Source organism: Manis javanica, chromosome 12 (assembly GCF_040802235.1).
Source record: "Manis javanica isolate MJ-LG chromosome 12, MJ_LKY, whole genome shotgun sequence".
NCBI lineage: Eukaryota > Metazoa > Chordata > Mammalia > Pholidota > Manidae > Manis > Manis javanica.
The window spans coordinates 65,739,606-65,766,449 of record NC_133167.1 but is presented as its reverse complement, the minus strand read 5'-3'; the positions used below and the strand labels follow the sequence as shown (position 1 = coordinate 65,766,449).

Sequence of the window (26,844 nt, the reverse complement as noted above, 5' to 3'; positions counted from 1 at the left end):
TCTATAGAACTCTACATTCCAAAAGCAACAGGATACACATTCTTCTCAAATGCACATGGAACATTCTCCAGAAAGGACCACATACTGGGCCACAAAAAGAGCCTCAGTAAATTCAAAGACTGAAATCCTACCAACCAACTTTTCAGACCACAAAGGCATAAAAGTAGAAATAAATTGTACAAAGAAAGCAAAAAGGCTCACAAATACATGGAGGCTTAACAACATGATCCTAAATAATCAATGGATCAATGACCAAATTAAAATGGAGATCCAGCAATATATGGAAACTAATGACAACAACAAAACAAAGCCCCAACTACTGTGGAATACAGCAAAAGCAGTCTTAAGAGGAAAGTATATAGCAATCCAGGCATATTTAAAGAAGGAAGAACAATCCCAAATGAATGGTCTAATGTCACAATTATCGAAATTGTTAAAAGAATAACAAATGAGGCCTAAGGTCAGCAGATGGAGGGACATAATAAAGATCAGAGAAGAAATAAATAAAATTGAGAAGAATAAAACAATAGCAAAAATCAATGAAACCAAGAGCTGGTTTTTCGAGAACATAAACAAAATAGATAAGCCTCTAGCCAGACTTATTAAGAGGAAAAGAGAGTCAACACAAATCAACAGAATCAGAAATGAGAAAGGAAAAATCACGACGGACCCCACAGAAATACAAAGAACTATTAGAGACTACTATGAAAACCTATACGCTAACAAGCTGGAAAACCTAGGAGAAATGGACAACTTCCTAGAAAAATACAACCTTTCAAGACTGACCCAGAAAGAAGCAGAAAATCTAAACAGACCAATTACCAGCAACGAAATTGAAGCTGTAATAAAAAAACTACCAAAGAACAAAACGCTCAGGAAAGATGGATTTACCTCGGAATTTTATCAGACATAGAGAGAAGACATAATACCCATTGCCCTTAAAGTTTTCCAAAAAATAGAAGAGGAGGGAATACTGCCAAACTCATTCTATGAAGCCAACATCACCCTAATACCAAAACCAGGCAAAGACCCCACCAAAAAAGAAAACTACAGACCAATATCCCTGATGAACGTAGATGCAAAAACACTCAACAAATATTAGCAAACCGAATTCAAAAATACATCAAAAGGATCGTACACCATGACCAAGTGGGATTAATCCTAGGGATGCAAGGATGGTACAACATTCGAAAATCCATCAACATCATCCACCACATCAACAAAAAGAAAGACAAAAACCACACGATCATCTCCATAGATGCTGAAAAAGCATTCGACAAAATTCAACATCCATTCATGATAAAAACTCTCAACAAAATGGGTATAGAGGGCAAGTACCTCAACATAATAAAGGCCATATATGATAAACTCACAGCCAACATCATACCGAACAGCAAGAAGCTGAAAGCTTTTCCTCTGAGATCGGGAACCAGACAGGGATGCCCACTCTCCCCACTGTTATTCAACATAGTACTGGAGGTCCTAGCCATGGCAATTAGACAAAACAAAGAAATACAAGGAATCCAGATTGGTAAAGAAGTCAAACTGTCACTATTTGCAGATGACATGATATTGTACATAAAAAACCCTAAAGACTTCACTCCAAAACTACTAGAGCTAATACAGGAATTCACCAAAGTTGCAGGATACAATATTAATACACAGAAATCTGTGGCTTTCCTATACACTAACAATAAACTAATAGAAAGAGAAATCAGGAAGACAAGTCCATTCACAATAGCATCTAAAAGAATAAAATACCTAGGAATAAACCTAACCAAGGATGTGAAAGACTTATACCCTGAAAACTATAAGACACTCTTAAGAGAAATTAAAGAGGTCACTACCAAATGGAAACTCATCCCATGCTCCTGGCTAGGAAGAATTAATATCGTCAAAGTGGCCATCCTGCCCAAAACAATATACAGATTTGATGCAATCCCTATAAAATTACCAACAGCATTTTTCAGTGAACTGGAACAAATAGTTCAAAAATTCATATGGAAACACCAAAGACCCCGAAGAGCTAAAGCAATCCTGAGAAGGAAGAATAAAGTGGGAGGGATCTCACTCCCCTACTTTAAGCTCTACTACAAAGCCACAGTAATCAAGAAAATTTGGTACTGGCACAAGAACAGAGTCGCAGACCAAGGGAACAGAATAGAGACTCCAAACATTAACCCAAACTTACATGGTCAACTAGTATTTGATAAAGGGGCCATGGACATACAATGGGGAAATGACAGTCTCTTCAACAGATGGTGCTGGCAAAACTGGACAGCTACAAGAGAATGAAACTGGATCACTCTCTAATCCCATACACAAAAGTAAATTCGAAATGGATCAAAGACCTGAATGTAAGTCAAGAAACCATAAAACTCATAGAAAAAAACATAGGCAAAAATCTCTTAGACATAAACATGAGTGACCTCTTCTTGAACATATCGCCCCGGGCAAGGGAAACAAAAGCAAAAATGAACAAATGGGACTATATCAAGCTGAAAAGCTTCTGTACAGCAAAGGACACCATCAATAGAAGAAAAAGGTATCCTATAGTATGGGAGAATATACTCATAAATGACAGATCCGATAAAGGGTTGACATCCAAAATATATAAAGAGCTCACGCACCTCAAGAAACAAAAAGCAAATAATCCAATTAAAATATGGGCAGAGGAACTGAACAGACAGTTCTCCAAAGAAATTCAGATGGCCAACAGACACATGAAAAGATGCTCCACATCGCTTGTCATCAGAGAAATGCAAATTAAAACCACAATGAGCTATTACCTCACACCAGTAAGGATCACCACCATCCAAAAGACAAACAACAACAAATGTTGGTGAGGCTGTGGAGAAAGGGGAACCCTCCTACACTGCTGGTGGGAATGTAAATTAGTTCAACCATTGTGGAAACAGTATGGAGGTTCCTCAGAAAGCTGAAAATAGAAATACCATTTTACCCAGGAATTCCACTTCTAGAAATTTACCCTAAGAATGCAGCACTCCAGTTTGAAAAGACAGATGCACCCCTACGTTTATCGCTGCACTATTTACAATAGCCAAGATATGGAAGCAACCTAAATGTCCATCAGTAGATGAATGGATAAAGAAGATGTGGTACGTATAAACAATGGAATATTACTCAGCTATAAGAAAAAAACAGATCCTACCATTTGCAACAACATGGATGGAGCTAGAGGGTATTATGCTCAGTGAAATAAGCCAGGCGGAGAAAGACAAGTACCAAATGATTTCACTCATATGTGGAGTATAAGAACAAAAGAAAACTGAAGGAACAAAATAGCAGCAGAAGCACAGAACCCAAGAATGGAGTAACAGTTACCAAAGGGAAAGGGACTGGGGAGGACGGGTGGGAAGGGAGGGATGAGGGCGGGAAAAAAAGAAAGGGGGCATTACGATTAGCATGTATAGTGTGGGGGTTGGGGGGGCACGGGGAGGGCTGTACAACACAGAGAAGACAAGTAGTGATTTTACAGCATCTTACTATGTTGATGGAGACTGACTGTGAACGAGTATGTGGGGGGGACTTGGTGAAGTGGGGAGCCTAGTAAACATAATGTCCTTCATGTAACTGTAGATTAATGATACCAAAATAAAATCTAAAAAATATATATATATGTACGCATGTATGTGTGTGCATATACACACACATACATATGCACACACATAACAGTTTTACTTGTATAAGGGATTTCATACAGGTATTTAATTTTAGAACTCTGTGATCTAGTTTGCACATACGGTTTTGATATTCCAGAAACATCTCAACCATTCGTTCTTCTTCCTTTAATTTCACAGAGAGCTTTTCTGAAAGAGGAAATGAAATTTAAGTTTCAATTCAGCTGAAATAACACTAAAAAACAAGCAAGAACAAAAACATGTTGCAACTTTAGTACCTGCAAGAGCTTTAATGGAATCTTTGTACGTATCTCTTAGGCCCGCCATCTGACAGGAGGTGTCACTGACAGTACTCTTGAATTTATTCCAAAATTCATTTATGCTTTTATCAAATAGTGCCAGTTCATCCTCTACCATTTTGTAAGAAAAAGCTACAAAACAAATAGAACATTGTGTTTTTAACAGTTACTGAAATAAAATATCCACATACTCCAATTAAGCATATTTTGGCAGCATGACCTTTGCTAGAAAGTTTAAAAGTCGCTAACTTACTTTTAATTCTGCATATTCCAGGGTAGATCAAGCTACCTGGTCTTTGGTTAAGATTCAGTTAAAAATCCAAGATATCTCAGGAGTGTGACTGCGCAGACACATGGCCCGACGACTCTCGGGAAGTAACTATGGCGCCGTTTACCCACAAGCAAAATCAGCGACTTCTGGGCTTTTCAGTCCCAGCCTGGATCGCAGGCCCCGGGCAGACGAGACCCTCTCCCACAGAAAACGCTCCCCCACCTCACCGAGTCTCCCTGCCACCCCCGACCCGGAGAAGCAGCGCTCAGCGGAAGCTGGAGCCGGATGTTAGTGGGCGTGGCCCAGGACCTGCACAAATTAAAACTGCTTCGACTCTGGGCCTCAGTGTCCTCTCTAATACCCCAGGCTCCACCGGTCCTCCCCAACGCTAGGACCACCCCAAACCTAACTGAGGTTACCCTCGGGAGGCCGTCCCAGGAGGCGCACAGGCATCGCCCTGACCCGTCGCTGCCCGCCCGGCTGCCCGCCCCGCGAGGCCCGAACGGCGGCATGCCGCGCATTTCACAGACCCATCCCGAAATACGAATCCCTCCCCTTACAGAGCCGCGGGGTTCGGGGAGCCCAGCCCTTACCTTCTCCCGTAGGCCCGAGCCCCGCCGCCCTCGAGGTAGGACGCGTGCCGATTCCGGCCAACAGCCGGTCTCCAAGACCCAGTTCCCAGTCGCGCCCACTGTCCTATTTCAAATCTAGGGCGCCTTCCGCCTCCCGCCTCGGGGTGCTCACTCGCCCTCGGATTGGGCGATGACACAGGCCCAACGTGAAGAGATTGGTAGAGCCAGCCCTACGGGATTCTCGCGGGAAAGAGGGGGAAGTGCATTCTGGGATTTGCAGTTCTTTTTTGGGTAGACAGCAGGATACCTAGCTCTGCTTCGGAAAATACTGAGAGCCACAGGGAGGACTTGCCCCAGGACCAGCCACTTTACCAGTGGCAAATAAAGGTTTCTGCAACAAATATAAATATTGAACTTTAATCCTATTTTATTGCCAAATTATGTACCCTGTTTTTTAAATACTACCTATAGTTTAAGTAATACAGCTAATAAAATAATACAGCTGATAAAAAAATACCATTGTTTAATCTGTATCTCATCATTTAATAACTTAATTGGAAAGTGGCTGGTATATAACTGTTTATTGGCTTCTTTAATATGAGCATTTCCAAAATTTCCGGATTCTCTATTTTTGATCATGTAAAACAGAAATATTAAAATAGTACTGCTGGTCTCTGTCCCAGCAGAAACTCATGACACAAAACTTTTCATGGCCAAGATTCTACCTGCCCTCTTTGATCGATGTGTTGCAGATAGATAAGTGAAAAGGACAGTGGGTAAGTCAGAGGTAATTCAAAGTTTCTAGCTTAGATGTTTGAGAGAACAGTGATGCTACTGGCAGAATACAAAATATCTTCATGGTTGGTTTGGTGTATTGGGGGATACAGAGGCATGATGAGTTATAATTTTAATATCTGATGTTGAGAGGATAGTGTTGGAAGCTTCAAGTGTTAATGCCCTCTAGGCAGTTTACTTCCCTAATTAATTACACAGTGACTAACTGCTCCAACTCTGCAATAAGACTGCCTGAGTTTGAAATCTGGGCTCTATCATTTACTGACTGTGAACTTTGGGTAAGTTATTTGATCTCTTGGGCCTCAGTTTCCTCATCTATAAAGTGAGGGTAATGACTATAACAATAACTTCTTTCGTGTTCCCAATGTGAAGACCAAAAGAAATAATGAATGCAAATGCCTTAAAACATGTGCCTGTAACATAAATACTCAAAATGGTTTCTTGCTTTTATTATTTATGCCCTAACTACTTCCTATGCAATAGATTGCCATATTAAAACACATGTAAATAAGATTTTCACCAGAACAAAATATAAGTTAGCTAAGAAATAGAGAGATTGTTGCAACTGAATATTCACTTTAGCTAAGGCAATACTCACTTTAGCTGAGCTCCCGTTAAAAGACAATCACACTACTTACAGAATCTTGATTTTAAGGAAACATGCCTTCTGCTATGGCTGGGTAAGTACAGTATACATCCTTTCCACCACAATCCAAGTTGAATTAATTAGTTAGGTGTGGTTATTTAGCATCATCCATTTAATAATTTGCCAGATTCTCACAAGTATTAACAACTTTAGTTTCAGAATAATGGATAGTAAATTTCAAGCAATAGAAGACAATTTCAGTAATTTCTTTAGGCCATTACTAGTTTAGGATAATAAATTATTTCCTTATCTTGGAATAATGCTTGGACCATCTCTCTAATACACTCCTGATAGAATCTGGCAGAGTATGACTGATCCATGAGTAAAATGGAAAAAGAGTTCATTAGTAAGGTTTTGAGAAATTCACCACTTATACAAGCTTCAACTATGTATCACAGACTAAGGTGCACATCTTGTAGCTGACTTATTTCTCTACCTCCTGTAGTGGATTATCTTTGCTAAAGTGACTCTAATTATGAGCAGGCAGAAACATCCAGGTGGTCCTCAGAATAGATACTCTTTTTTTTTGGTATCATTAATATACAATTACATGAGCAACATTGTGGTTACTAGATTCCCCCCATTATCAAGTCCCCACCACATACCCCATTACAGTCACTATCCACCAGTGCAGTAAGATGCTATAGAATCACTTGTCTTCTCTGTGCTATACTGCCTTTCCCGTGCCCTCCCACCGCTATACTATGTGTGCTAATCGTAATGCCCCTATTCTCTTTGGCAACTGTTAGTTCATTCTTGGGTTCTGTGAGTCTACTGCTGATTTGTTCCTTCAGTTTTTGCTTTGTTCTTACACTCCACGGATGAGTGAAATCATTTGATACTTGTCTTTCTCCACCTGGCTTGTTTCACTGAGCATAATACCCTCTAGCTCCATCCATGTCGTTGCAACTGGTAGGATTTGTTTTCTTATGGCTGAATAGTATTCCATTGTGTATATATACCACATCTTCTTTATCTATTCATCTATTGATGGGCACTTACTTGTTTCCATTTCTTGGCTATTATAAATACTGCTGCTATAGACATAGGGGTGCATATGTCTTTTTCAAACTGGGCTCCTGCATTCTTAGGGTAAATTCCTAGGAGTGGAATAGGAGTGGAATTACTGTGTCAAATGGCATTTCTATTTTGAGTTTTTGAGTAACCTTCATACTGCTTTCCACAATGCTGGAACTAGTTTGCATTCCCACCAGCAGTGTAGGAGGGTTCCCCTTTCTCCACATCCTCACCAACATTTGTTGTTGTTTGTCTTTTGGATGTTGGCCATCCTAACTGGTGTGAGGTGATGTCTCATTGTGGTTTTCATTTGCATTTATCTGATGATTAGGGATGTGGATTATCTTTTCATGTGCCAGTTGGCCACCTGAATTGCTTCTTTTGAGAAGTGTCTGCTCATATCCTCTGCCCATTTATAAATTGAATTATTTGCTTTCTGTTTGTTGAGGTGCATGAACTCTTTTATAATGTGGGTGTCAACCCCTTATTGGATATGTCATTTATGAATATATTCTCCCATACTGTAGGATGCCTTTTTGTTCTACTGATGGTGTCCTTTTGCTGTAAAGAAGCTTCTTAGTTTGATATAGTCCCACTTGTTCATTTTTGCTTCTGTTTCCCTTTCCTGGGAGACATGTTCATGAAGAAGTTGCTCATGTTTATGTCCAAGGGATTTTTGCCTATGTTTTTTTCTAAGAGTTTTATGGTTTCATGACTTACATTCAGGTCTTTGGTCCATTTTGAGTTTACATTTGTGTATGGGGTTAAACAATAATCCAGTTTCATTCTCTTGCATGTAGCTGTCCAGTTTTGCCAACACCAGCTGTTGAAGAGACTGTCATTAACCCATTGTGTATCCATGGCTCCTTCATCATATCTTAATTGACCATATATGGTTGGGTTTATATTTGGGCTCTCTATTCTGTTCCACTGGTCTGTGGGTCTGTTCTTGTGCCAGTATCAAATTGTCTCGATTATTGTGGCTTTGTAGTAGAGCTTGAAGTCAGGGAATGTAATTCCCCCTGCTTTATTCTTCCTTCTCAGGGTTGCTTTGGCTATTCAGAGACTTTTGTGGTTCCATATGAATTTTACAACTATTTGCCCTAGTTCATTGAATAATGCTGTTGGTATTTTAATGGGGATTGCATTGAATCTGTAGATTACTTTAGGCAGGATGGCCATTTTGACAATATTAAATCTTCCTATCCATGAGCATGGGATGTGTTTCCATTTATTGGTATCTTCTTCAATTTCTCTCATGAGTGTCGTGTAGTTTTCAGAGTAAAAGTCTTTCACTTCCTTGGTTAGGTTTATTCCTAGGTATTTTATTCTTTTTGATGCAGTTGTGAATGGAATTGTTTTCCTGATTTCTTTTTCTGCTAGTTCATCATTACTGTATAGGAATGCAACAGATTTCTGTGTACGCATTTTGTATCCTGCCACTTTGATGAATTCAGATATTAGATCTAGTAGTTTTGGAGTGGAGTCTTTAGGGTTTTTTGTGTACAATATCATGTCATCTGCGAACAGGGACAGATTGACTTCTTCTTTGTCAATCTGTATGCTTTTTATTTCTTTGTACTCACTGATTGCCATGGCTAGGATCTCCAGAACTGCATTGAGTAAAAGTGGGGAGAGTGGGCATCCTTGTCTTGTTCCCGATGTTAAAGGAAAAGTTTTCAGCTTCTCACTGTTAAGTATAATGTTGGCTGTGGGTTTGTCATATATGGCCTTTATTATGTTGAGGTACTTGCCGTCTATACCCATTTTGTTGAGAGTTTGTATCATGGATGGATGTTAAATTTTGTCTAATGCTTTTTCAACATCTATTGAGATGATTATGTGGTTTTTGTCCTTTTTGTTGATGTAATGGATGATGTTCATGAATTTTCGAATGTTGCACCATCCGTAGATTCCTGGGATGAATCACACTTGATCATGATGGATGATCTGTTTGACTTTTTTTTTAATTCAGTTTGCTAATCTTTTGTTGAGTATTTTTGCATCTATGTTCATCAGAGATATTGGTCTTAAAGTTTCTTTTTTTGTGGTGTCCTTGCCTGGTTTTGGTATTAGAGTGATGTTGGCCTTATAGAATGAGTTTGGTAGTATTCCTTCCTCTTCTACTTTTTGGAAAACTTTAAGGAGGATGGGTATTAGGTCTCCACTAAATGTTTGATAAAATTCAGCAGTGAAATCATCTGGTCCAGGAATTTCTTCTCAGGTACTTTTTTGATTACCAATTCAATTTCTTTCCTGATAATTGGTCTATTCAGATTTTCTGTTTCCTCCTGAGTCAGCCTTGGAAGGTTGTATTTTTCTAGAAAGTTGTCCATTTCTTCTAGGTTATTCAGTTTGTTAACATACATTTTTTCATAGTATTCTCTCATAATCCTTTGTATTTCTGTGGTGTCCATAGTGATTTTTCCTTTCTCATTTCTGATTCCATTTATGTGTGTAGAGTCTTTTTTTCTTGAAAAGTCTATCTAGGAGTTTATCTGCTTTGATTATTTTCTTGAAGAACCACCTCCTGCTTTCACTGATTTTTTCTATTGTTTTATTCTTCTCAATTTTATTTATTTCTGCTCGAATCTTTATTATGTCCCTCCTTCAACTGACTTTGGGCCTCATTTGTTCTTTCTTTTCTAGTTTCATTAATTGTGAGTTTGTACTATTCATTTGGGATTGTTCTTCTTTCCTCAGATAGGCCTGTATTGCAATGTATTTCCCTCTTAGCACAGACTTTGCTGCATCCCACAGACTTTTGGGTGTTGAATTATTGTTGTCTCCATATATTGCTTGATCTCTGTTTTTATTTGGTCATAGATCCATTGATTATTTAGGAGCATGTTGTGAAGCCTTCATGTTTTTATGGGCATTTTAGTTTTCTTTGTGTCATTTATTTCTAGTTTCATACCTTTGTGATCTGAGAAGCTGGTTGGTACAATTTCAATCTTTTTGAATTTACTGAGGTTCTTTTTGTGGCCTAGTATATGATCTATTCTGGAAAATGTTCCATGTGCACTTGAGAAGAATGTACATCCTGTTGTTTTTGGATGGAGTGTCCTGTACATGTCCGTTAAGTCCATCTGTTCTAATATGTTGTTCAGTGTCACTGCCTCTTTACTTATTTACTGTCTGGTTGATCTGTTCTTTGGATTGAGTAGTTTGTTGAAGTCTCCTAAAATGAATGCATTGCATTCTATTTCCCCCTTTCATTCTGTTAGTATTTGTTTCACATATGTAGGTGATCCTGTATTGGGTGCATAGATATTTATAATAGTTATATCCTCTTGTTGAACTGATCCTTTTATCATTATGTAATGTCCTTCTTTGTCTCTTGTTACTTTCTTTGTTTTAAAGTCTATTTTGTCTGACACAAGTACTGCAACTCTTGCTATTTTCTCTCTATTTACTGCATGAAATATCTTTTTTCCATCCCTTTACTTTCAGTCTGTGTATGTATTTGAATTTGAAGTGAGGCTCTTATAGGCAGCATATAGATGGATCTCGTTTTTTTATCCATTCAGTGACTCTATGTCTTTTGGTGCATTCAGACCATTTACATTTAGGGTGATTATCAATACGTATGTACTTATTGCTATTGCAGGCTTTAGATTCATGGTTACCAAAGGTTCAAGGATAGTTCCCTTACTATATGAGAGTCTAATTTAACTCACTTCCTATGCTATTACAAACACAATCTAAAGGTTCTTTTTTATTTCCTCCTTTTCCTTTTTCTTCCTCCTCCATTCTTTGTATGTTATGAAGCATATTCTGTACTTTTTGTCTATTCCTTGAGTGACATCTATTTAGAGTTTGGAACACTTCCACCTGTAGCAGTCTCTCCAAAAGGCACTGTAGAGGTGGTTTGCGGGAGTTAAATTCTCTCAGCTTTTGAGTATCTGAAAATTGTTTAATCCCTCCTTCAAATTTAAATGATAACCTTGCCAGGTAGAGTATTCTTAGTTTAAGGCCCTTCTGCTTCATTGCATTAAATATATCATGCCACTCCCTTCTGGCCTATAAGGTTTCTGTTGAGAAATCTCATGATAGCCTGATGGGTTTTCCTTTGTATGTGATCTTTTTTCTCTCTCTAGCTGCTTTTAAAAGTCTGTCTTTATCTTTGAACTTTGCCATTTTAATTATTATATGTCTTGATGTTGTCTTCCTTGGGTCCCTTGTGTTGGAAGATCTGTGTACCTCCATGGCTTGAGAGACTATCTCCTTCCCCAGATTGGGGAAATTTTCAGCAATTACCTCCTCAGTGACACTTTATATCCCTTTTTCTCTTTCTTCTTCCTCTAGTACCCCTATATGGTGAATATTGTTCCATTTGGATTGGTCACACAGTTCTCTCAATATTCTTTCATTCTTAGAGATTCTTTTTTCTCTCTGTGCCTCAGCTTCTTTGTATTCCTCTTCTCTAATTTTTACTCTCTTCTACTACATCAGTCTGCTTTTAAATCCCTCCATTGTATGTTTCATTTCAGGTGTGGAATTTCTTAATGATTGAATCTCTGTCTTAAATTCATTTCTGAGTTCTTGAATATTTTTTGTACCTCCATAAGCATGTTTATGATTTTTATTTTGAACTCTCTTTCAGAAAGATTGGTGAGTTCAGTTTCATCTGGCCCTTTTTCTGGGGTTTGTGAGATTTTGGTCTGAACCTGGTTCTTTTGACATTTCATATTTCTATGCGGTGCCCTCTAGTGCCCAGAAGCCCCAGTCAGTGGAGCTACTCAGTCCCTAGAGTGAGGTTGGGGGGTCGTAGGAGAGTGAAGCTGGTGCCAGGGGGAGGAAAGATCTGTTTCCTGATTCCCATCTGTTGTGCCTCTCTCCAGTATCAGAGGCAGTGGACTGAGCACACAGGTGTAAGCCTCTGTGCTTGGCATCTCTAGCTGTTATAGGTGGGGCCTCCATTTGGCTGGCCTGATGCCAGTGCAGTGACTGCCAGTTTTTGAGTGGGTGCTGTCAGGCCAGGAGGAAGGCTCGGCAGGCTGCATGTCACAGTGGGGGGCCTTGGAGCTGAGCAGCCAGCCAGGGGGATGGAGCAGCTGTAGTTCCTCAAAGTTCCCAAACTGTTGGGCAGAGTATGCTCAGACAATGTTGTCCAGCTCTCCTTTCTCCTGTGCAGCAACCTCCGTGCAAACCCTGCCCCTTCAGCAGCCCTCTCACTGCTAGGAAGCCTCTCAGACTGCCTGCCTTTCCTCTGTCACAGAGATGCCAGATGTAGATTCTGTTCTCCACAAACAGCCGGAATCTCAGTCTCTCAGGCACTCTGCCTGTCCCAGCTCCCCAACCTCCAGAGCACCACACAATGTAGGTTTCTGCTCGCAAAGCAGCTCTCCAGGGCTAGGTATTCAGCAGTCCCAGGCTTCCACCCCCTCCCCCGCTCCATTTCTCTTCCTCCCACCAGTGAACTGGAGTGGGGGAAGGGCTTGGGTCCTGCCAGATCAAGGCTTTGGTACGTTACCCTGTTTCGTGAGGTCTGCTCTGTTCGTGAGGTCTGTATGCAGCCTGGTTCAGCCTTCTTTCTCATTGCTGTTTTAGGGCTAATTCTGTTAACTAACTATATTTTTGTACTATTTGTGGTTTTGGAAGGAGTTCTCTGTCTCACCTCTCACACCGCCATCTTGAATCCTAGAGAGTGATTTTTATATATATGCCCTCATTTTGAAATAGTGAATAACAATTATAGAATCATAGGATAGACAAGGGATTCCCTTTTACTTCTTGGTGGGATGTTACATAAACTACTACTTCTGAGAGAGGCTTATTCCATTTGTCTTGTGAGAAATTGAATAGACAATGGACAATGACAAAACCAAATGTGGCAATAGCACTCTGAAGCAGTCTGTCCAGAATGGTCAAGGACTTGGTCAATGACTGCCAGCTTCCCTATTTTTTGCTGTTGCTTCCAACTCAGGACAAACCAGAGGAAGCCAAATATGCTTCCCAAATGAATCACATAAGATGCTCTGCTTCTAGCTAACCCATCTCTTGCTTGCCTGTGCCAACAGCCTCTAACCAGAGCATACCTGAGGCCTTACTTCATTTTCACTACAAAGCTTTACTCCACACTCCCCTGCCTGCTTCTGAGTTTTTGTCAACTGAAATGATGGTAACTGACTCTTGCTAAAGCAAGCTCAGAATAAATAGCTTCTGTTTGTTATCATTCCAGTGGCCTTCATTTATTTCCTTACTTGACTGTTCCCAAAATAGAAAGTTTCTGGTGGATTCCAAGGCCAGCAGTAGAGGATGGGAGCCAGAGCTGCCCTCAGGCTCTGAAGTGCCCATCTGAGTGCCACTTGGCATTTCCTCCAGGGAAGATGATAGTAGCCACTCACCCTCCGTTAACAACTGTAGCCCTGCTGTCAAATGATGAGATAAATCATCCAACGTAAGTTCAAAGTGGCGATTGTATATATGAAGTTCACCTAGTGATCTGGAAGCTGGCCAAATGAGTTTCTGTGTCAACCAATTTTCTCTCAGGACTACACAAAAAGTTTCATAGTTGGAATGATGATAAAGGTGAAGTAGATGTGTGGGTAGTTGAAAGCATTTAAAACAAGCTGGTTATAGCATCAGCTTTTACTCACTTTGCAAATGTTTTAAATCTCATCAGTGTTGATCTTGAGCAACCTGGACACAGCCTAGACTAAGAAGAAGCATTGCTCTGGAAATAAAACTTAGTCTCCAAACAGGGTTCCTGAACTAAAGAAATGACCAAGGGCAGGTTTATGGAACATTTCCTCTTCACTAAACTAAGATTACTGGACCATTGTGAAGTTAAAATTGGATAATAAGATATTTTTAAAGGAAAATAATTGGAAGAGCATAAATGCAAGACATTATAAAGCACAACTGAATTTTCAGCATAATTAATTTTACCCCAACATATATATCATTTGGATCAGATTAGCAAACTCATGGAAGAACCAAGAGTGAATACAGTTCATGGACTGCCTGGGGGAAGAGCAAAATGTGTGGAGAGCCAGTGCTGGCTGACTACCTTCTAATTCTCTTCCTATTGAAATGATAAGAATGATAAAAGAGATGGATAAGTCTCTAACCCTGGATAGAGATTGATATTAGCTTCTTGGGAGCCATTTAAACTCACTTTCTGACAAATGGCCTGGTGCCACTTGTGATCCCACTCTGTGACTGTCAAACCAGTCTCATCCACAGAAACTAGGCTGCGTTTTAAATTCCTTCCAGGTGAGCCTCACAGGAAACTCAGTGAGGAAAGTTGCTGTCAGCATGCCCGTTTTCATGAGGGGTGCATTCAGTTGTACTGTGGCTGTGCCTCTTTTGGCCATAAAACCCACATATATAAATTCTCACTAGATGTACAATTTCTCATAAAATTAGGGTTTTAATTCTAGAGATATATTCTCTGAAACCTTGACATGATAAATCAGTGCAAAAATTGAATTTAATTCAATAATCCAGATACATTCAGTGATATATATATATTAAAATATGCCATTGAAGCTTCTTGCAGGTTAACTTTTGGCAGGTACAGGGGCTTAAGGCTGAAAGCAGAACAGGTGATGTATGAGTTGCATTATCACAATGATTCTCAACCCCAACTGCACATTGGAATCACTTAGAAAACATATTTAAAATATCAATGCCTAGGTCCCATCACCAGAAATTAAAATTGTGTAGGGTAGGACAGAGTTTTGACATTTTTGGAAAACATCCAAAAAGATTTTAATGGTTAGAGCATTTCCTCCAGGGAAGGTAACAGAGGCTTGGAAGTTACCTATGGACACCGGATCCCATAACTACCATGCTGTTAGATGATGTGGAAGGACTCCAAGATAACTTCAAAGCGACAGTCAGACTGTGAAGAAGATTCTTGTTGATGAATGCTGTGATTAGAGAAGACAAGTGTTCTGGAAGGTAAGATAACGAGAAGTTTACCTACCTCCGCCCCCCCACTGTCTTGTGGAGCTTAACTGCTTCCCCAGGAACCCTCGGATTCTTGGAGACATGGCTTAGCTTTGCAGACCCGGCCTCCCACCTGCCCTGGGCCCAGAGGTTTCCTTGAGCCGTTCTTCTCTTTATTCCCAATCGTCGTTTGCTTTGGTGCTTCCCATGTGCTTCTACCAAACGCTCTGTTTTCAACAAACCATTTTTCTGATTAGTTACTAGCCTTTTGAATTTCATTCCTATCTTTCTGTTACAATGCTCTCAATTATATTCTCTAGTCAATAAAAAGGTGGCTCAGTCTTATCACAGTTCTATTACTAAAGTGACCTCCATTTTCACTTTCTTGCTTTATTGTCAAAAACAACACATTTCCTTTCAGATTTCATGTATTCCATGTATTTCCTTCTCTGTTCCATATATATCATATGATTCTTTTTGCTAATAAGGAAAACTCAAGATATTTTTATTTAAAATGCTGTAATCAGAAAACACCTGTCATATCATACAAATGTTTCATGTCCAGATATTTATTCATCTATTTCCCTCAAAGCCCCAGTGATAGTAAAAAAGCCACAGTCTATTTCAAATTAAAATGCATGGCTGTAAAGGCTATTTGACATGCAGTAATTATTTGTGTAGTCTTCTAGCCAAGCATACAAATTGCCAATGTCTCTGCCCTTGAAGGAAATGAACTGTGCAAAATATTTCAAGCAAACATGATCCAACTGTTCACACAAAAGGGAGGCTGCATAAGAAATTCATTGTGTCTCTACCCAAATTTCCCTTCAACTTGCCACAGATCAGCATGTACTTCACCTCTTTGGCACCAATTAAAATCATAAACAGATGAGCTTTTCAGCAAAGGAGGGCTGACGTGCCTTCTCACAGATGGTCAGCATCACATGTTGCATTAATGGTTGCATTATGCCATGAGGGCGATGTATAAAAACAGTGGGGCTCAGACCACTTCAGCTCCAATTGCTCTCTGTTTAGAATTGCCTGTCTTTCAAGATGGATTTCCTTCATAGGAATGGAGTGCTCATTATTCAGCATTTGCAGAAGGACTATCAAGCTTACTACAATTTTCTAAGTTTTATGTCCAGTGTTGGAGATCCCCGGAATATCTTTTCTATTTATTTTCCACTTTGGTTTCAACTTAATCAGACAGTTGGAACCAAGATGATATGGGTAGCAGTCATTGGGGATTGGTTCAATCTTATTTTTAAATGGTAAGCCTTCTGTTTTGTTTCATTTTTCCTAAAGCTTATTCTTAAACTGTAGCTTGGCTTAATGATCACATTTCAGATTCCTATCGTTTTGCTTGGAAAATCTTTCAAACATACCAGTTAACTTGAAACCCCTATTCATAAATAGAATGTACAAAAAGAATAGAAATGTATGCTTTACCTGACTTATAAGTAAATTCCAAAACCCTATAACATGTATGCTGTGATTATCCAATGAGTTCACTAAGTGCACAGCACCATAATGAAAACATTGATAATTCCAGGGCCCACTTTGATATTTGCATTCTAAGTATCCAAAGCACCCATGGGATGTCCCCTGCAAGGAAAAAGTGTGCCTGTTTTTATGGAAAGTAGGAGCCAAAACCCCAAATGACTGTGTCATCCTCTATAATGAGTGACAGACCAGAACCCAAGTTCTTTCAGTCTCCTCAGCATAAGCTTTCTCCATCAATGCTCTGCTTGAGTCATTTTATAGGAAAAAATAGCTAGTCCCTAATTAAGTAATCGTTGTGTATTTAAATATATATGCATACTTATATTTTTTTAAATACAGGGTACTATTTGGTCATCGGCCTTACTGGTGGGTCCAAGAAACTCAGATTTACCCTAATCACTCAAGTCCTTGCCTTGAACAGTTTCCCACTACATGTGAAACAGGCCCAGGTAAGCAAATATAGCAGCCTCAGGTTACTAAAGGTATTCCAATAGAAAGTCATAATGTCTGATTATCATCTAATGACTATATGATATTATATAGGGTATTAAAGAAAATGCCATGGGTAAGGGTGCTTAAAGTTCACAAGCATAAAATTTGCTAATGAAAAGGAAAGAAGTTTCATGAAAAATCAAATTTCATTTTGTTGTTTGTAAAAAGGTAAGTTAGGAGACTACTCCCAAATGATTTTATATTTGGCATTTATTTTTTGGACGAATGTAATGCTTTGATTTTGAAACAAAGAAAAAAAATCAGTTAGTTAGAAAAAATTCCCAAAGAACTATATTAAAATCCTAGAAATGTTTATTTATCTGCTGCTGAGCAATTTTCATAATTATAGATCTTCTGAGACTCTCATGAATGAGGGGAGAATAGACACATTTTCTATATAAAAAGGAAAGGACTTCCTGCTATTACTATTGCTAGGAGAGATGATCTCTAATCCTAAAATTATTTCTTTTGAATTTCCTTTTTTCCTCTTAGGTTTGTAGTATGTAAGTAGACTTCTTAGGCCACTTCCTTTTTTATTATAAAATTCTATGTGAGTGTAAAATCTTTACTGCGGAAGTTGACTTCAAGATTATAAAAAGGTTTATTGAAATATATATATATATATATAAGAAAATTACATGTCACTTTAATTTACAAGACTGTGTGATATTGTACCTTTCCATAGTTTGTTACATAGCATAAAGTTCTTGCCATTTGACATCCTGAAACTAGCCCTGAGTATAGTGAATGGGTAAGTTCCTAATGAGTTTTCTGAATATATTTCTTTTTGATGACCATAAAAATATATACCCATGCATATTATTATCACATTGTACTGTAATTCATCCTTTCTATATCTGGCTCTCTCACTAGACTGTGCATTCTGTCAGGGATAGTGCATATTTTATCTTTATGAAACCAGTGTGTGTTGGATGGATGAATAATCTTTGAGATAGCTGAATGCCACTCTGGTTCATGCCAGCACTTCCCAGCATGTGTTCTATCTTATGAGACATTCTCTGGGAGAAAAAAAGAAATATTGCATTCCACATTTATTCCTTGAAGATTTACAACTCATGTAAGCATGTAAACGGCTCTGAAAATTCATGTATAAGAAATAGACTTGAAAGAAATAGATTGATAAGAAATAGATTTGTCTTTAACTTAGTGATTAAAAAAAGACTAGTGTTTAACCTTAATAAATTGTCACTTACTTAAGAAAAAGAGAGAGAAAAGAAAAGGAAAACAAGGAAAACAAAAAACAGAACATCAAAGCAAAATGATTACGAAAAAAATCAAGCAGCATGGGAAAGACATTCTGGGAATAGAAGGGCTACCATTCTGTAGGCTTTTGCCAGATTTGATGCCCCTTTACGGCTTCCCTTGACCATTTAATGACAAAGATTCAGAAGGGGCCAGCCACGAGATAAGCATGGGGTAGCTGCTACTGCATAGCAGTCATTTATAAGTCAATTGGTAAATCAGACATAGTAATGCTATCTTTAGATACCTAATGATTTCTCTTTAGCTCAAGAAAAATAAGCTGATTCAAGATCCAATACAAGTACTTTAATTTTCTGATCAATTGAAAACAAGGTATGAAGAATGAATAGCGATGTACCAGACTTTGGTGCAACAGCCTGAGTTCTTAATTAGCTTTAAACATTTTGATTTATGGAATTCCATGAACTTAAATCTGGAAAAAAGATTTGTCAAAGTAGTGTTTTGAAGCTCAATTTGATGCAATTTTTGAAAAATCTTTATCCGTTTCTAAACATTGCATATAGCCTGTGCTCTGTGGCTTTTTCCTGAGTTATTTGTAATTTTCATTGCTAATATGCTATTCAGTTGTCCATTTCTGATACTGATAATGTTAACCTCTATTCAAATGGATCAACACTTTGTTGTTGCAGGAAGCCCATCTGGCCACGCAATGGGCTCATCATGTGTCTGGTATGTAATGGTAACTGCTGCCTTGAGTAACACTGTCAGTCGGGTGGATAAGTTGTCTACCATTCTACACAGGTCAGTTTTGCTTCAGTTTCTGTAGGACTTAAATATGACAGTTTTAAATACAGAAAATATTTTTAAAAATTCATTTTAGTGTATTTTTTTTGAAATGTGCTTCTTCTGTCATAGGCAAAATAGCAAAATGAATAGAAAATTAATATTTTGCTTTAAGATAATGCCCTAATTTGCTCACAGCTACTGCCACATTATAGGATTGGAAATGTTTAATTAATTAATGATCTGCTAAAAGTGCCTTTGGGTTTCTATAATACAATAATTTGCTCATACATAAGTCATCTGAAATTACATAAGAAAATATTTTTGCATGTGTATTCCCTTGCTTTAAGACATACTAGAAGTGTTGAGAATCATCATTCCCCTTGAATGCATTAGTTTAGTAAAATTATGCTTCCTCCTTTGATTAACCAAAGCTTTTGACATTAATAACATGTATTCTGGCTCCAAAGACTATGCGACCTTTTTAATTAAAAATATTCTAGAGACAAACTTAAACTTGAATGTTAGTAGATTTACTGTTAGTAGATCCCTAATTTTTAGAAAGGACTATAACTTTAAGATTACTCAAAATTTTTGCAAAAATTGGGTTCTTTCCTTCTCTTCTTTCCTGCATCACCTTAATTATCATTTAAATAATACCGAACACCAATTTAATCATAAATTATTAGGCTACTGAGATAAGATCTGTCAGTTAAAACTGCTTAAAAAACACTATAACATATACAATTATGTAAATATTCTTCCAAACTAAAGAATTTCTGAGAGTCATCACATATTCCACTTTTTAGACTACTATTGGATAATATAAGAAACAAAAGACCTAAGGAATTCAGGCATCTTTAAAGTTTATTCTAATGAGACAGTGACTTGTGTGCCTTAATGGATTCATTATCTAGCACAAAACAACAGTGAAATTAATATATCTTCCCATGTACAATTTTTCAAAATAGAAATCTAAACAAGCCTCACTTTCTCTGAAGTTCATTTCCTCCTCCAGTTTCCAAACCTTGAAAAATATTTGTTTCTCCTAAAAAAGTTCTATAATTTCCTTTAGATTTTTATAACTACAACATTTCTTTCACCATCAATACTTTTGGACTGCTTACTGTTTGCCTGAATATTATCAAATCCTCATCCATTTCTCTTCCACGTGGAGGCCCCGGCTCACTTTCTCTCTGGTAGTTCTGCTTTTCTCTGTTCCTTAGTTTTTCAATGACCAAAGTCTGCTCCAATTATTAGAAACAAAACATTCAAAACCCCCAAGGATTCCTATAACTCAATACTGCTAATTCTTTTTGTAATTAAAATGATGAGCACTGCTGTATTATAATATTTTCATAAGTTTTTTTGCCCATTGCTGCTTCTAATCCAAAATACATAACTATAGGTCAATTCCCTTGTTCCTTAATTTCTATATGTCAAAAAACAAGGAACTAAGGCTTTTGTGAGTCTGTGAAATAAACCCAGTGAAAACTTGCCCTTGATGAAATGTTCTGTACACTTTTCATCAGAATGCAGCCTCTTCAGTGAGTGTTATTCAAGCAAAGAAATGTTGAGAGAGGTTAAAGAGGAAGCACATATGACAAGGAGTAAAAATGTACATGATACGTTCTTGGCTATTCTAAATATTAGGAATTCCCCAAAGTTGGATTTCCTCTACTCCATTAAATAATTATCAGGATGTCAACTGACTTCCTTTTATAGCATTTATTAAAATCTCAGGACATAACTCTGGTTGAGTTTAATGCCTCGGTAAATGTAGAAGCCTTGGTTAAAGATTTACAAAGCCTATGGAGCACATGGAAACATTTTGTAAAAAAGACTCTAGAATCATGATATGTCAAAGCTAGGTAATTCTTGTGAGAAAGACCATCTGGCGTCGCCCCTTTAATTTTATGAGTGATACAATTTCTTTGCTTTTTATGCTTTTATCTATTCTTCCATCGTAGACTGACCTGGTCATTTCTTTGGAGTCTTTTTTGGTTGATTCAAATCAGTGTCTGCATCTCCAGAGTATTCATAGCAACACATTTTCCTCATCAAGTTATTCTTGGAGTAATTGGTGGTAAATATGATCATTTACCTTTAGTTGTGGCATTGGAAAGTTTTAGTGTCATTTGTCTTATGTTGTCAGATTCTCCCTAGTAATCGGTTCCCCAGTCTCCACTAATTCTGTCAAACCACTGATACTAAAAGCTACCCTGGGAGTTTAAGTAGTTCAACACCCTCTCAAAGCTTTCATGCACACAATGGAAAGCCGTCTCCCTCAATGGTATAAGTGCATATCCTCTTTGTGAGATGGGCTTCTCTGAAGTGTGACAGAGCCAAGTCCAACTCCCAAGCCACCACTTCAGACAGCCTGCTGTGTCTTGGTTTGGAGGATTTAACAATGACCCTCCAACAAGCACGCCATGTCACTCTCTCTCTGAAATACCTAAGGTTATGACATGACTAGAGCCTTCATTTAGCAGCTGCTCTGTATTCCTGAAGTGGTGTTCACCATGACTGAATCTTTACCATTCAACCCCACACACCTTTCAAAACTCTCTAAGTTTATTGGCTGTGGCAACTGAAATATTAATTCCGAGCACCTAATTCAGTTCTCCACCTATCAGGTGGTTGCCACTCAATACCATGGACTCCTGAGCGACCCCCCCTCTGGCTAATATGGAAGGCCAGGGGCAAGTGGGTGTTTTTAGTTATTGCCTTAAAAAAAAGGCTTTGGTAAATGGATATATATCCTATGTCTAATATACCATAAATGTCTAAATGTCTAAAGCTCTTTATCATTGAAAACTATGGCTAAAGGGGAATGATTCCCGAAGGGCTCAAGGGCATATAGTCATCTTCAGTGTCTCTTTCTAATCCCCAGGTGTGCTTGTGGCAGAGGCCTTTGAACATACTCCAGGCATCCAAACAGCCAGCCTTAGCGCATACCTGAAGATCAGCCTCTTCCTCTTTCTCTTCACGCTTGGCTTTTACCTGCTTCTAGGGCTACTTGACATTGACCTGTTGTGGTCTGTGCCCATAGCCAAGAAGTGGTGTGCCAACCCAGACTGGATCCACATCGACACCACTCCTTTTGCTGGGCTCATGAGAAACCTTGGGGTCTTTTTTGGCTTGGGATTTGCAATCAACTCGGAGATGTTCCTCAGGAGCTGCCGGGGAAAGAATGGCTGCAAGCTGAGCTTCCGGCTGTTCTGCGCTGTGGCTTCGTTGACCATCCTACAGCTCTACCATCTCATCAAGATCCCCACTCAAGCAGAGTGTTTATTTTATGTGCTGTCCTTTTGTAAAAGTGCGTCCATCCCACTGACGGTGGTTGCTCTGATTCCCTATTGTATTCACATGTTAATGAAACCAAGTGACAAGAAGATTAATTAGAGTCATGCGGCGGGTTCGCATTCTGTGGTCCTAGGATGAACCTCCTCTATTCTCCCCACAGAACCACAGAGCAGGGAGAGACTGTGGTTCTAAGCAGAGGTCACAGAATGGTGTTCCCAGACCCCATCCCACCCATACATATGTTTACTTTTGCCTTCAGAGTGGTCTATTTTCTAGTCCTATTAAATTAGTTGGCAGCATTTGAAAAACAGACATAAATATCTGAATTTTGATATTCTCTTGAAAAACTTGACGATTTGGCAGCACAGGGCCTGCATTCCTGCCTGGAAACAATCTGCTGCTGCTGACCGACTGTCCCCAGTAGGAGGCAGCATTTTCCGTTTTATCACAGTCTCCAGCTGGGACGCAGGAGCCTCGCGCGGCAGATAACCTCTTTCCTATGAAGGACAGACTGCTTCTGGTTCTTGTGGGCATTTTAGTGAAAACCCTAGTCAAATCCATTCCCTTCAGTTTTCAGATAAGGAAGTGAAGGTTCATTCAGGTGAAAGTACTTGCTACTGTCACACCCATCAGAACAGAAATTAGAACCCAAGTCTTCTAACATGTATTTCTATTGTTTTTTTTTCTCCATTTCTGAGGTAAAAATCTGTAAGAAGAGTGAATGTTTTTATGTAGATTCTGTAACAATTGCCATATAAATCAACTGTTTTTCCAGATGACATTGAAATGCCGCATCTTGTTTGACTCACACCAGGCAAGGTCTTGACAGGGCAGTGGCTCTAGGTGTGGGTATGTGTCCAGGGGACATGCAGTAGGCCTGACTGCTGTCTGGACTTGAACCTCTGCTTAACTCCTGGCCTCTGTTTTACAGTAGGGCTTTCCAATATATCAATAAATAGTGCTCAAGAGGCTCTGCTTAGAACATTATTTACCCCAAAAGGCTTATCTCTTCACTATGACATCCCTATACATTGTTTTTAGGAGTCATTCTTTCAAAGCCAGGAAAATCAAGTGCCTTCCTCAAGATCATACTCTTCCAGCTTTTGTAATGTATTTTGTAAAGGCAACACCATATACTCTATAAATACACATAAAAAAGGACAAATAATTACTTTCGTTTTTAGGGGTTTTGTTATCCTCAACTTTTGCTTTAGAAAATTCTTATTGATGGAATATTAATGTTATACTAAGAATTTCTCATAAGGTTTTTCTTTTTTCTCACTGGACCTAGGAATTCTGGACTTCAAGTTAATAACTATGTCATTTTCAATCAAGTACATTTTGAGTCAGATTTTGTTATACATCTTAGTGACACAATGTTTTAGATAACTTTTCTCAAGAATATCAATACATGAATTATTTTAGATAATGACATATTTATGAAATTTTTGAAATTCTATAAATACTTACAAAAACAACCTTTCAAGCTAGTGCTATTTGACAAAATATTAGTTGAGGATAATAAAATCTCTAAGAATCAAAGAGGTTATTGGTCCCTTTTCTAAGTGTACTTACAGAGTACATACTGTTGCTTTTACAATACACAGTTAACAGTTTTTTTTAAAGGGGTAACTGAGCTAGGTTTCAGTAGTTGGGTGATTCCTAAGCAAGAAGCTGAGGGATGAAGAAATATTATCTTAAGAATGAAATTGTCTCATGTTGATGGGACATTTTGGGTGAAAGGGAACAGTGACTACTAAGCTGATTACCCTTGCTCATTCAGTCAAGCTTCCCCCCCACCACCACCGGTGTTGTCCTTAGAAGGTGCCTTCAGTCCTCTTAACACTTTATGATGCATTTGCCTCATCACATACTCTGCTAGAGATCTCATTACTAAGAGGCCTTTGTCAAAGTTTCATGAGATTAGTAATGTGAGTTTTGAGGACTTCTTCATCCCAGTATAGCCTCAGCCTGCTCTCAGTGAGGCCTGAGCACACTGGGGGATTAATGACTAGGGGATTCTGTTACCATGCTTGACTCCATCATAAAGCCCTTCTTGGTTCCCAGAGGGAAGTTCTCTTCAGCCATCCAGAGCAAGTGCTGTTAGGTGACACATGCTTTTCAGAAAGGAATAAAACAAGGTTGTAGGCTCATTTTCTATCACTTATCCCCAACAAATCTACCCCTATCTGACATGATTCCCCCAAGTTCCCATATAATGAAATTTCCCTTTTTACTTTAGTTGAAGTCTCCTGGAGGGATCAATATGGTGACAAATTGCTTTTGCAATTAAAACTGCTTAGGCAGTAGGAAGAACAGCTTCTTGTAGCCTTGGAGAAAATGCCTGCCTTTAACAATAATGGAAAAGACTCTTCTGCTTCCAATTTATTTGCCAAAAGTAATTGGAATTGAGCTCATTTGACTTACTGCATCCATATGTTCGAAATGTCTGTATATCTGCATATTCAGTAGAAAAAATGTCAGTATGAGCTTTCAGAATGAGAAAATCTAGACAAGTGACTTGGAAAACTGTCCAATCAAATATACATTTGAAAAGAAATGCAAAGGAATTTGTTATTGCTGAACTAACTATCAAGAAGAGTATTGAATCCTTTTTCTTTGACATCCTGTTGATTGGACATCTGCTTTAGAAGATTAACTTGGTGTCTTTTATAGACCTATTTCAGTATAACAAAAGAGTGATTTGAAAAAAAAATTATTATAAGATGTCCATGAAACTCAAAGTTATATCTATAAATGCTCTATATTTATTTGCAATCTATATAAAAATTCAGGATTGAACTGGTACATACATATAAAAATTGATATTAAAAACACTTAGTTTTAAAAATGTGACTCATTTCTTTAGTATATAAAGGTGTATATTACAGCACTCTTCAACTGAACTTGTTACAGTGATGAAAATGTTTTACATCTGTGCTGTCCAGTAGGGTAGCCACTAGGCATTTGTGGTTATTGAGCTCTTGAAATGCAGCTAATACAACTGGGGAATTGCATTTTAAAATTTTATGTATTTATAATTAATTTATAAATAATTAAATTGTCATGTGTGCCTAGTGACTACTGAATTGGACAGCATAGATCAAATTCCACATGTTTTTCTTGAGCGGGGAAAAAGTATTTTTATATTGTCACCTGTACACAAACCTGTGAGATAACACAGATAGGTATTAACTGTTTGTTTAATATGATGAAACCAAGGCATTGGTGATTTGTTGATGGAACATAGATAAGCCAGGGATTTTTATTAACCTACAGAGTTATTTTCCAGTTGAAAAACTAATAGTTACTGTTATCAAGGCATAAGGCATGCATAGTGGTAGGTAAATCCCATTGTGATCTTCACATATTTAAAAGAAAAATTTGCCTTGTGTGGTAAACTGACACTAAACATTTCTGGGTCTTGAAGAGTTAAGTAACTATTAAAAGTTAACAGTAGACTCTGCTGCATTTTCGAGGGAGACCTTCTCCAGACATTGGATTCTCTTTTTGCACAGCTCTCTTCTCTCCTCCTCTGTCCTCTGAGCTCTAACTACCTTGGTTTCCCAGCCTCTTAGCTCTTTTGCCTCAAGTCAGGGAGCGTAGGTTCCACTTCCCTGCGCCTGTGTCCTAAAAACACTCTGAGGGGCACAAAACTCAGTGGAATTATATTCAGAATTCATGACCACATTCTGGATGTCTGGATGACTTTCTGACCAAGTGTTCCTGCTTGTCTGGGTCTACCATACATGTATGCTAGGCACCAGCACTTCTGTGGATATTCAGAAACTGTTCAAAAAAGGATCACTGGAGTTCATTTGCACCTGATGATTTTGCCTTTGTTGACTGACTCTACTAGCCCCTCTGGAAATGACAAACAGCTGTCTGGATGAATACCTGGACCTCAATGTTGCCAAGAAACTAAGGTGGCATTTCTAATTCTTCCCCCTCCCCTGACCTTTAATGCTTTCTGATGGTGATTCCACCCTGAAGGTAATGTGTGCTACTTGTTAATTAAGAAAAAAACAAACAAAACAAAACCATTAACAGTCTGTAAGAAGCAAGAACTCCACAAACTTCTGACAAATGACAGCAACTCATTGGAAAATTCTAAGTATTAAAAGTGCTTCGTTTTAGCTCTGCAAGGGACAAATGCAGTTTATGTCAAATTTGAAGCTCGTTTGGTGTGGAGCACTAATTACTGCCTTTGCTCTTCTTTGATGGAGATCATGATAATGACTTGGAAGAAATCACATCTCATTTCTCTTGGCAGCACAAAAGTGATTACTCTCAAGGAGGGGGAGAATTCAAAGACTGAGGTTTAAAGGTAGTGTAAAGCCAATGAATTATTTTCTGTTTTGAATTTTTAAATTTCTTGGAATCTTCCCTTTTCTTC

The 26,844-nt window shown here is 38.4% G+C and overlaps 2 protein-coding genes across 8 annotated transcripts in view; one reads left to right on the top strand and one right to left on the bottom strand.

Moving 5' to 3' along the window:
* SPC25 (SPC25 component of NDC80 kinetochore complex) overlaps positions 1-4,949 on the bottom strand; it is a 75,591-nt gene extending 70,642 nt beyond the window's left edge. For 6 of the 7 annotated variants that reach the window (XM_073218745.1, XM_073218743.1, XM_073218747.1 and 3 more), the window contains exons 1-3: positions 4,805-4,949; positions 3,920-4,072; positions 3,765-3,830 (exon numbers count right to left, since the gene is read on the bottom strand). In XM_073218745.1, coding sequence (XP_073074846.1) covers positions 3,765-3,830; positions 3,920-4,058 — 205 coding nt within the window. In that variant the 5' untranslated portion in view covers positions 4,059-4,072; positions 4,805-4,949. Of the gene's footprint in view, positions 1-3,764; positions 3,831-3,919; positions 4,073-4,193; positions 4,486-4,804 lie in introns of those variants that run through there. The other variant, XM_073218744.1, reaches the window with a different exon arrangement.
* Positions 4,950-16,171: 11,222 nt separating this feature from the next.
* G6PC2 (glucose-6-phosphatase catalytic subunit 2) lies at positions 16,172-26,515 on the top strand. The gene is made up of 5 exons (XM_017661053.3): positions 16,172-16,411; positions 16,983-17,092; positions 19,049-19,160; positions 21,113-21,228; positions 22,036-26,515. The coding sequence occupies exons 1-5, from the start codon at positions 16,194-16,196 to the stop codon at positions 22,545-22,547; spliced, it is 1,068 nt and encodes a 355-aa protein (XP_017516542.1). The 5' UTR covers positions 16,172-16,193; the 3' UTR covers positions 22,548-26,515.
* The last annotated feature ends 329 nt before the right edge of the window (positions 26,516-26,844 follow it).